Below are 12,132 nucleotides of genomic sequence, written 5' to 3' on the forward strand. Positions count from 1 at the left end.
AGGTGTTAGGGAGAACTCATTGTCAACTATGATTTATGAAACCTTGTTAAATGTACTTAATATAACTGCACTAATGCCCCCTTTGACAAAAAGCCCTTATGGAATATAGTGGTGCTTTTATACAATAAAAAAGGCTAATTTAGCTTGTCATAACACAGAACTGAATTATTGCAGAAGTCAAAGTGCTCTCATTTGAGTTATTAAATACAAATATTATATGATAGCATGGCTGTTCCTAATATCCATTGGGTTTGCTTCCCTTCTCATATAATAATTATGGATATTTAATGTTACTGTGATCAAATGAACAGAGGGCTACTCCCCACCCCACCCCCAAAAACTTCTGAAATGTCATTCTTTATAAGATCAGACCTTTTACTGTGTTACAGATTTCCATTAATTAGGCAACTGTTTTATTATAAAATTCCAGTTCAGTAAAGGAGAGTACATTTTTATGGCTGTGTGTGTGTGTGTGTGTGTGTGTGTGTGTGTGTGTGTGTGTGTGTGTGTGTGTGTGTGTAATAACCACTCTTTCTACTAAGAACTGGTAGCTCTGTGTTTTGGTCTATAAATTGCAAATTTTGCCTTCTCTTTCAGTTTGGCAGTAACCAGGTGAAAAGTTGAATTGACTGTAAAATGTATTGCTGGATGGTGACCTGCACTGAGCCTAGACTGGCAGATGGTGATGATGATTGGTGGAAGATTCTTGTGAAGAATAAGACGTTTCCTGCTGCTGAGTAGCAAAATTAATAAATACCTGCAAGACACAACATAGGAGGGCTTATGGAATAGCAATACATGAGCTAGAACTTTGTCTCTTTTTGTGACTTTTTCAGGCCACTTTTATTAAGATGCTTTCTAAAGCAAATCAGTAAAAGTCTGTGTTCAAAACTGATGCAATCCCTTCAGAGTTACATTTGATCTAGAGCAGTTTGCAAACAAATTGCTCTTCACCTCTACATCTTCAAGTCAAATAAAAATAATGATAAAATAAGTTCAAATTTTATATGGTTATCCACATTTCTTGGGAACACTGGATTTTGCTTGTATTGAATAAACAAATCAATATTTTTTTAAAAAATTAGGGAGGGGCCTGATCCTGCTTCCATCCACTTGAATGGCAAAACTCCCATTGACTTCAGTGGTGCAGGATCTACGCCCAGATATTTAAAGCTAAAATTTATGTTGAGTAACCTTCTGAATGCTGTGGATTGATGTGGCCAAACATCCATTTGAATTCCAAATGCCTGGTATATTCAGTTGGGTCCCCTGCTCCTTTCCTTTTCACCTACATTCATATGAAAGGGTTTTTTGATCACTGGGATATTTGAGGGATGACAATTCTTCATTCCCATAACAATATTCACATGGAAGCAAAGGAATTCATTCAAGAGGAAATATATTTGTTATTCAGTAATCACAATTATCCTGTTTAAAACTTTCACTTATTCAGGCAGGGTGCAAAAACAACACCAAGCGACTGAGGTGAGTAATCACTCACCACAAATAATGAAGAGTAAACAAGCTTGAGTGAACAGTCAAGGAACAACCCATAGGCTATTTGTTTGCATAAATTGCTCATTGAATAATTAAATCAGCAGGAGCTGATAGATTCGTACAAATCAAAGTCTGTTCATGAATGATTTGCACTTGGAAAAAAGAGCTAATCTCACAGCAAATATTATACATAATTAATGTTCTGACTAGCTCGGCTTCTCAGCATTTTCAGAATACACGTGAGAAGTTATATCCCTAGATGCCACTGGCACCCAGGAATGTCAGGATCATCACTATATTATACATGGTGAAAACCCAGGATTTCATAGGCATAAGCAGGGAACCCTTCTATCTGTGTGTTTCTAATGTGCCTGTTGTAGTGGTACATAGGTTGCAAATGCAAGTAAACTGCATGACATTTGCTTCAAAAGGAAAGATCCCAGCCACTTGCACTAAGGAAGTGGAACCTTTAGTTATAAGGTTATCGTGGGTTATGAATCGCAAAAGGACAGCTCTAGATAAACTATATACTGCGATATTCTACTGCATACATAATTAAAGTGGCACAGTATATTCAGAAAAAGAGAGACAACACAGAGGAGGAACATACCTGCTCTAAAGTGGTTTCGTTAATGGAATAATGTTTGATTTGCAGCTGAACTTCGTGGTTCTCTAAAACTTTGAAGAGCTCTGGTAAGCAGTTGCATCCGTATGGTACACGATACTCCTGGAGATTAAGGTGCTGTTCCTTCAAACAAACATAAATAAATGCTAGTGAATATTCTGATAGAGTTATATTTTTCAACTGACACGGTTTCAATATGAGCCTCAGCTGAAAAATAGGATTCTGTAAGAATACATTAGATCTTGATTGTAACATTGTAAAAGGCACAACGTGGTGTCGTTCAGAAAAGATCTTTCAGTTTCCACAAAGCTATCACAATGGACTTGAAAGACAGCTGGCTGTTTGTTGCTGTGAAGATATATTTTTCTTATCAATTTTAAAGTTAGAGAGGGCTTCAAACCAAACCCATTGATTTAGACACCTTGGAGAATGGGAAACATTTCAGAAGCCACATTGAAATCAGCATGTCACAGCTGGTATCTACAATGTCCAAACCAAAACCTCAAATCAGAACCCTACCCTGACACTAAGGCTGCTAAAAACCTATATGCAGACGAAAACTCTATAGCTTGGTACCATCTACTTTTATAGGACACATTTTCAGAGACAGAGTTCTAAATTACACCTATAAAGGATCAATTTTGCATGTGAAAATATATATTTTAATCTACTGAGTTTGATATTTATGTCTGAACACACATTTTGGGGATGTGAAGATGGCTGTGGTATATTTGAAAGCATTACCCTCTTCTGATGTGTTCATATCACACAATATATGCAAATCCAGGACACTTTTATGGGAATAACACACCAATTGACTTTTCCTCTGTGACCTTGGAAAACAGAGGTGCTTCAGAGCACTGGACTATAGCCATCTTACTGCAGACATTGGCAAGATTAGAGAAAGTAGAATAAAGTTTACTTTTATTAACTAGTGGGTACCACATCTATTTCATATAAACACATACAAACCAACTAATCCTGGGTTACCATTAGAGTTTATTATGAACACAGCTAAGAGCAAAAATGTGTGATTTCTACATCAGCAATATAAACAAATAGCCAAGTGCCTGTGAAAATGAAAATCTCACTACATCTGTGGGTTTGTACACCTCATTAGATTAAGATATCACACCTGTTTATCTGAATGGATGGACTAAAGAAAAGAAAGAATAATGAAAGGAGGAGTTAAAATGTCTTGAGAGAAAATGTCTAAAATATTATATAACTGGATCTCTTGGTTGGGATGCCCATTTCCTTGCATTAGTTCAGCCTCAGAAGAATTTCCCTGTTTTAATTCTGAGTCCCCTATTTGAATTCAGGCAACTTGCTGGGAAAGGAGAACAAAGTTGTAGCACAACATTTCAGTCAACTATTAAATATATATTTGAGAGCTTTTCTGATGATGACATGTATACATAGTAATTGCCATTCAACAATCAAGAGTTATCACACAATGATATCTGAAACACTACATCATATCCTTATGCTTAAAATAGAAGGCATCTGAGGCATTTTAGATGTCACTGTGTGGTAGCTGTGGGTAAATGTTGACTTCCTAATGAAATAAGATCACCTGACTTCCATTTTCTAGGCACTGGGTTGACTGGGTGAGGACAAAGAAAAATATGGTGTTGCTGATGTATTAACTCCGAAATTACTTCCATTCACTTCAGTGGACACAGGATCAGCCCTGTGTGCATGTACTGGAAATTCTGACTCTGTAAATACCAAAAATAAGAAAAGGGAAGTGCAGCTCATGAACCAATCACATTTGCTTATGCTGCCGAAATGGCCCTACTCTGCATCTGAGGTTAATCTGCACCATACTGTGGGTGACAATTTAACAGTTACGCACATATCAATTAAAACGAGTAGCCATATTGATCAGGAAATAATGAGAAATCAGCTAGTTTATTCAACTATACCTTTTGCTAATGGTCTCAAGAACCTATCCTTGGCAACTGCTATAAATAGAGAATTTCAGCCGTACCTTAAACTGTGTTCCTGGAAAATGTAGCTGCAGATAGTCCAAAATAGCACTGTGGTTATTTGTTTCTTTGTTAAGCCAAACCTTGACTGAATAGCCACCTCCAAACCTGAAAGCATTGAGAGAGACACAGATGTACATGTTCTTTTCCATAAAGATGAAAAGAATGCTCAGCTAAGTTGATTGTCACACAATGTTATCAAGTAACAGCATGGATGCCTATTCTATTACCACCACTGGGATTTTAATATTATATTATCATCAACACATACTGATAACCACAAGGAAGAGACAATGTCATTGATACTCATAGTGCCATAAAACTGTTATTTGTAAAAGAAGGACATGTCTTAATGACTATACAGCTTTGAACAGTTAGTGGAGGATGGCATTTGTTACCAGAACCAAATACAGAAAAGGAAGAGTAGTAGGTCTATTTTTACTAATGGGAGAGAGAAAGTATTAAACTGTAGGTGATCACAATACATTGCATTTACTGAGATCTTGCCATAGAAGAGCTCAAATGTTTTACAAACATGGGTATTATCTGTATTTTACAGAAGTAGAAAGTAAGGGATAGAGTTGTTAAGTGATTTGTCAATGTTCATACTACAAATCAGCAACATTTAGGAACACAACCCAAGTCTCCTGATTCCTAGTTTCCTACTTTAACTACTTGTTAACACTATTACTCTCATGGAATAATGTAGAGAATTTATTTTCCTATCTCTGGACACATTTCATTATATGTAGGTAAGTCAAGTTTTGAAAAATCTAACTAAAGCATTATTTTTATTAAATATATTCTTTCTAGCATATAGTGCAGATGGTTAATTTTGTACATAAAATAGACACATAATAAATGATGAAAATCACCTCTATAGCATTATACTTTTGCTCATGATCATTTTCAACTACAGGTGTACGTGCAAGTGCTTTTCCTGCTCTAAAACAAAGTCCACATGCTATTAGATTCAAAATCTCACCCTCCTTCCCTATGGTTTGGCTATAAAATAACACACCACACACAATTTAATATCATTCAATATAAACTTTCTGCCCTGCTTACCTGTTCCAAGGGTTCCTATCTCAGTATTGTTCTGCCTATACCCTAAATCCTCTCTTACAAGCAAACCACTCCCATCTGCTTCACTTACATCTGGGTGAGGTAATGAGTTGTTGTCTAAGTGAGTCAGCTGAATCCACTTTCTCTCATTAAGCTCAAGGCTTGTTACCAGAGTTGGGTGTTTCAGACAAACTCTGCTATAACACCATGGCTACAGAGCGCTGTATGGAAGGTCTGTTATTCACTGTTGAATTAGGAACATCAGAACACTCCTTTCATATGTTGTACATTTTTAAGTGTTTCTGAAATGTTCATAAAGGGCCTGAAGTATGTGGCAAATTTATAAAGTGACCAATGCATTTCCAGACTATGCTACCCACTACTGCACAGCGCTAGTGGAATTTCTGCGGCTCATGAGAAGTCTACCACATGGTAGAGAAATAATTACCAGGCTATATTAGCCAAATGGCTGTTCTTCTGAGGCCTGGTAGTGGGAAGGATTCCTTATTTCACAATGTCCCTGCAGAAATATCCAGTTTCCAGTACACAACTCACAACACATGCCGAGTTCTTGGATTTATCACATATAGTGCAAATTATCATCATCAAAACAGCGGTAGATGGAATAGTATACAGTTTACTCCCGTTTACCTGAAACCTTATTATCCAATCTTCCACATTACCCAAATCCCTTCCTCATCCCCCAGCGTGAGCCATGCTGCAGAGGGTGCATTTCTCATGCGGCGGGACAAGGAAGAGATTTGAATAATGTGAAAATTCAGATAACAGAGCAGAGATCCCTGGCCACAACAGTGAGGAGGAGAGGGGAAAAGGCCCTGATATGGGGGAGGCCATCCCGCTGCTGAACGGCTCCTGTGGCAGTGCAGAGAGCCCTCTGCAGCCCCACTGTCATGGGAACAAGTGAGCTTGGCCATGATAGCAGAGCTGCAGAGGGCTCCTTGTGCTGCTGCACCTTGTGTCAGCAGGGATTGGGTGTCACTGGCTGCATAGCAAGTGGGGAGCCCTTTGCAGCGCCACTGTCACAGGAATGAGTGAGCAGGGCAGAGCAGAAAAACCCAGTCTGGGATACAAGAAGAAGGACAAGGGGAGGCCGTGGGGGAGGCCTCCCCACTGCTGAATGGCTCCTGCCCTCTTGATTATTCAAAATCCCAAAACCCATGTCCTCCATGCCAGTCAGATAATCTGGAGTAAACTGTACATTATACATTTCCTTCAAGTTTAGAAAAATATGTCTATAGGTACACATTGCACAGACTGAACACACACAAAAGTACAAAAAGAAAAGGACTGCCCATATATATAATCACCCGAAACCCTCAGCTCAACCTCTCTTCAATAGTCTGAGAAAGAAAAAAAGTAAAGATAAGATGGTAAAGCACAAGCCTCGGATTCAGGAGACGTTTTCCCAGTTTAATCACAGATTGTCTGCGTTCCTTTGACTCATTTACTTTATAAAACATGTGGATTATAATAATGGCTGTGAGAATTGCATTGAGCCAGATCCTTAGCTGGTGTAAAGCTGTGACTCTTGACATTTAACTCTAGGTGAAAACCTAGCCAATTATTTCAAAAGTTTAGATCCATAGAGCAAAGTATTATTTTCATGTATCTTGTTATACTGAAGAATCGTATTGTGGGAATGTTTGGTACAAAGGCTACATAGCAAAGCTGTGTTGCAGCACCCTAAAATATGACTGTGATGACTTGTTTAAAAAGATATAGACAGCACCCCAACACTGCATGTGTTTTGTTTTATTTTTCCGATTGCATTTGGACCCAAACATTTAAATGGCATCGGAAAAGGAAACATGCCATTATTTAGCTTTGTTCAAACGTGACACTACCCAATCTGTGCTGTTGATTTCCAAACATTCTTTGACTAGCATGGAGTAATATGTGAACAACATGATCACAAGAGAAGGATGCGGAATGCTGTGGAATCCAGAGCAGTGGCTGGCTGGTTTCCCTTGCAATGATTTACAAACACATAATATACTTGTAATTAAATCTTTTATATGCATATTATCATCCCTGCAGAAATGACAAAGAAAATGCAACAAAGATGGATAGTGTTAACAAGGGTGTTCAGTGTAGATGGAAGTCAAGCGAAGGTAACCTTTTAGAAGAGAGCATTGATTTTGATCAGTCTTCTGGTGCCTGTACACAGAGGTTCTGTGGAATTACAGTCAGAAAAATACTGTTTTATGGAGATGTTCAGCAGTCTCATAAAATGAAAATGTTGCATGCAGTGAAGTTTCCAATGAAAATAAATAAAAATTCTGATTAGCACAGACAGAAATCTCTGTGGTTTAATATAATTCTTAATCCTGAATGGCATAAATACCAACATGGGTACAAATAAAAAGCTTTCAAAAATGGGAAATGTTTCTGGCTAGTCAAATTAGGCATCTCCTATACCTTGAATTCTACAGAAGTTTCTGTACAGGGTATTCTGATCATCTACAACATCTCCCCCCTTTCTGTAATCAGCCAGCAAATTACTCTCTGTAGCCAACTGAGGCAATGGAAATTGAACTGACCATTTTTTCATCTAAATGTTTTCCTCTCTGACCCAACTGATACAATTAATGCAGAAACCGAAAGTGGAATTACACAGACCACATTCTGGTTTGATTAGCACTGCTAGGATCAAACCTTTAATACCAAACAGTTCAAGCCCTGAGGAGGAAAACATAATCATTAAAAGAAAAGGAGTACTTGTGGCACCTTAGAGACCAACAAATTTATTTGAGCATAAGCTTTCATGAGCTACAGCTCACTTCAGCTCACGAAAGCTTATGCTCAAATAAATTTGTTAGTCTCTAAGGTGCCACAAGTACTCCTTTTCTTTTTTGTGAATACAGACTAACATGGCTGCTACTCTGAAACCTATAATCATTAAAGTAGCATCAGTTGAACCAGCGCTGGGACCAGAGCAGGTCAGAACTCCGGTAAAAAGTTAATAAGCAATCTAGTTAGAGATGTGTTAGATTCTGTTTTGTTTAAATGGCTGATAAAATAAGTTGTGCTGAATGGAATGTATATTCCTGTTTTTGTGTCTTTTTGTAACTTAAGCTTTAGCCTAGAGGGATTCTCTATGTTTTGAATCTGATTTCCCTTTAAGGTATTTACCATCCTGATTTTACAGAGGTGATTCTTTTACTTTTACTTCAATTAAAATTCTTCTTTTAAGAAGCTGATTGCTTTTTCCTTGTTCTTAAGATCCAAGGGTTTGGGTCTGTGTTCACCCATGCAAATTGGTGAGGATTTTTATCAAGCCTTCCCCAGGAAAGGGGGGGTGGGCTTGGGAGGATTTGGCGGGGGAAAGACATTTCCAAGCAGGCTCTTTCCCTGTTATATTTGTTAGTCGCTTGGTGGGCAGCAATAAGGCCCAGGGACAAAAGGTAAAATAGTTTGTACCTTTGGGAAGTTTTAACCTAAGCTGGTAAAAATAAGCTCAGGGGTTTTTCATGCAGGTCCCCACATCTGTACCCTAGAGTTCAGAGTGGGGAAGGAACCTTGACACCCTCTGAGGCATCTGGCATTGGCCACTGCCAGATAACAGGATACTGGGCTAGATGGATCATTGGTCTGGCCCAGCATGACTGTTTTACGTAATAAAATGTACAAACAAATACAAATGTATTTGAAAAGAGAAAAAAATTGAGATAAATGTATCTATTAAAAATTAAAACTGAACTGATGAAACTTTCACTTTCTTAAAAAAAATCTTAATAACAAATTCAAAACTGGTACCAACTTCTATATGCCATTTCCTTATATGGTTATTTAAAGTGGAACAACCTCAGTGTTGCTGAACAAATACATAATCATAAGTAGATTATATAGCAATTTTTAATATATAAAATCTCCTTCCCATAAGCTATTCATCAGTTATTTCTTTTTGTTATTATCTGTTTTCTTAAGTAACAACAGGAATGTAAAAACAGACAGATTGACACATAATACAGAGGTATGGGCCATATATAGTGTATTGGACATATATTTCATAAGACATGTCCATGTATACACGCTCAGAACCTAGATTTTTCAAAACCTAGTCTCACAAGTCCATATTTAGGTTGAAAAATAGGTGGCATGGTTTTTTAAAATGCTTTGCTCCCAGCTACTCCCACCAGTGTCAACATGAGATATTGGGCACTCGACACTTATGGGTTTAAGATTCTAAATGTAGGCACCTATTTTTAAAATCTTGATTATTTTATTTACAGTATACTCCTAATTATCCAAATAGCAGGGTGGGCATGGATCTTATTCCGATAATTGAGATTTCAGATAATCAAGATGGCAGAAGCTATTCAGTAGAGGAATGGCCTCTCCTGAGCCTGGGGGCTCATCCCCCTCCTCTTCCTCCTCCTTGCAGTCCTGGCTGGGGGTTTCTGCTTTGCCCATGCTCACTCACTCCCATCAATCCCTGCAGGCGCAAGGTGTGGGGCACAGCAGAGACTCCAGACCAAGACTCTGCATGAGGGACAAGGAAGAGATTTGGTTAATGCAGTTTTGGATAATAGGGATTTGGATAAAGGGGAGCATACTGTATATCAAAATCTTGATTACTGTATTCACATACACATGTATACATACATTTTGTGTGTGTGTGTGTGTGTATACACATACGTACACCCACACCCATCCCCTGGGCTTGATTCACCACTGTGATACTCTGGCCTTCTACTGGTGGAGTAATGAAGTGGTGGTTCAGACCCTATATATTACAGAACGGGCTAATAGCACAACCTGCTGAAGTTGCCTGATATTGCTCATTATAGATCTTATTTTCAGTTGCTTGTAACTTTGCCAACCTTTAACCATTTGGGTTGAAGTTTTTCATGCTTTGTGCTGGCCTCAGACTGAATTTGTTTTGGGGAAATTTCAGCTAAAATGGTTTTCATCAATGTCAAGAATAAGGCTAGATCAAAATATGCTGTTTTACTCAGGTTCAGAGAGTCTGGCAAACTTTTCTAGAAAAGTTGGAAAAGTTGTAGTGCCCCAGATTTGGAACAAGGTCTTGAAATTTGTCAGGGGGTGTCCTTTGTGTACTTTTTGCTCTCCCCATGAAGATCCACCTAATTTGGCCAAGTTATAAGCCTGTGAAAAATCGCAGTGTGCACATACTCAGTAGAAACTTAGATTTTAGCCATTAAATACCCCAAAGAGTCCGTCTGTGTTGGACATGTTCCAGCCCTGGGCTGAGCAGATTGTTCCCTGCAATTACAGATTTGGGCTGCCACCAGCTACGCAGGTCTAGTCATATGAGCAGAGAGTCTCACTCCTGTGGCCTCAAGTAGTGTGGAGAAGGAAGTTGCCTGAATGCAGAAGGGACAAGAGCCAGACGTTTGTTGGGGGAAGGTCACATGGGAAGTAGATTAGGAGAAGGAACTTGCAGGGGTGGAGACAGGACTGGAGGATGGCAGAGAGAAATTGGGAGTGGCTGAGGAAGGAGACTGGATTGGGAGCTGGAAAAAAAAACAGGTGGAGGGATGACTGGAAGCCAGTAGGTCAGGGAAGACTGTGTTTAGATGAGGAGGCAGGGGAAGACTGGGATTGTCTGGAGGAAAAGACTGGATCTGAGACCCAGTGGGGCAGCAGACTGAAGTGAGGGAAACAGATATGAAGAGGAGTCACAATGAGGAGGGAGTACTGGTAATCTTGGCAGAGAGGCTGGAAGAAGGAGCTAGGCAAGAGAAGCACAAATTTGATAAGGAGCTTTTGGAAGCCAGAAGGAATAGGAATATGGGCTGGGAGACATAACTGAGGGTAGAATGAGACTGATCAGATGAGAAGAGGGGACTATGATTGTTTCGATAAGGGTTGTCTGGAGGTATCAGATTAGGACTTGTTGGGCAAGAAGCCTGGGACTAAGAAGAGAAGCCTGAGGAGTGGAGTTTGGAACTGGAGAGGCAAGAATGATACTGGGAGGAGAGTCAGGGGCAAGGAAGAGCTAGGACTAGGACAGGGATAGCATGTATCAGATGGGACAGAAGAGGTCATGGTTAGGGAGAATGAACACAAGAGTCTGTGCCCACTAGAGTAAACTCCCCTCCAGAGCCTGGAATGGAAACCAAGATTCCCAAGCCTCATGATTCCTCAGCTGTCAGCAAATGTCTATGACTCCCACTGGCAAAGTGTCCCATCCCCTCTACTGCTGGTCTACATAGAGGATGGCAGCTACTACTGCTATCAACTATTTCATTAGCTTACATGGAAGTCTGTACAGTGGATTTAAAGGTTCCAAACCTACTGATGACCTATGTGGATATCAATCTGATGTCAGATGATGGAATTTCTGTTTTCTTCAGTTAGCTTTTTTTAAAAAAAAACAACAACATAGGATATTACACACACAAAATTATTAAAACATCATCATTAAGGTTGCAAGGCCAAGCACACAGAAGTCAGGAAATGTTAGAAATGAGGGTGCCTATGCAACCTTAATAGGGCTCTCTTTTGCAAATGCATTATACTAAAGTCTTTAACAGGACCCATTCAATGCTCAGGCAACTTTAATTCAGGCATTTCCTAATTTTCTTGTGCTTGAGTTTGCAACTTAATCATGTTATTTTAATGTAAGGTTTGGTGTTTAATATGTATAAATATAAATAGATAGGGTTCATTCCCAGACTTCAAATGTTTGGGAATTTTTAAAGATACATAATATTTGTAATGAAAAATGTACCTTTTCAGGGAGTGCTAGCCGAACTCCACAGAAAGCTGCTTTCAACCTTAATTCTTAATTGGGAATATATTGAGATAAATATATTACCCATATATGCCTACACACTCAGTGACAATAACTAGTTTGTCAAATGAAAAAATATTTTGATTTTTCAAAATAATAGCTATAAAAATTGCATTATTCCATGTCATTAATGGCATGTTTTATGATTTCTAATAAATACATCATGACTTTAT

General features: G+C 38.7%; 1 protein-coding gene across 1 annotated transcript in view; it reads right to left on the reverse strand.

The window, feature by feature from the left end:
- Positions 1 to 513: 513 nt before the first annotated feature.
- Positions 514 to 12,132, reverse strand: part of ABCA13 (ATP binding cassette subfamily A member 13) — a 293,932-nt gene continuing 282,313 nt past the window's right edge. Inside the window, 3 exon segments of the mRNA XM_043507121.1 lie at positions 514 to 757; positions 2,108 to 2,245; positions 4,116 to 4,221. Of these exon segments, the coding sequence (XP_043363056.1) occupies positions 668 to 757; positions 2,108 to 2,245; positions 4,116 to 4,221 (334 nt within the window). The 3' untranslated portion in view covers positions 514 to 667.

This window comes from Dermochelys coriacea, chromosome 2, assembly GCF_009764565.3.
Source record: "Dermochelys coriacea isolate rDerCor1 chromosome 2, rDerCor1.pri.v4, whole genome shotgun sequence".
Classification (NCBI taxonomy): Eukaryota; Metazoa; Chordata; order Testudines; family Dermochelyidae; genus Dermochelys; species Dermochelys coriacea.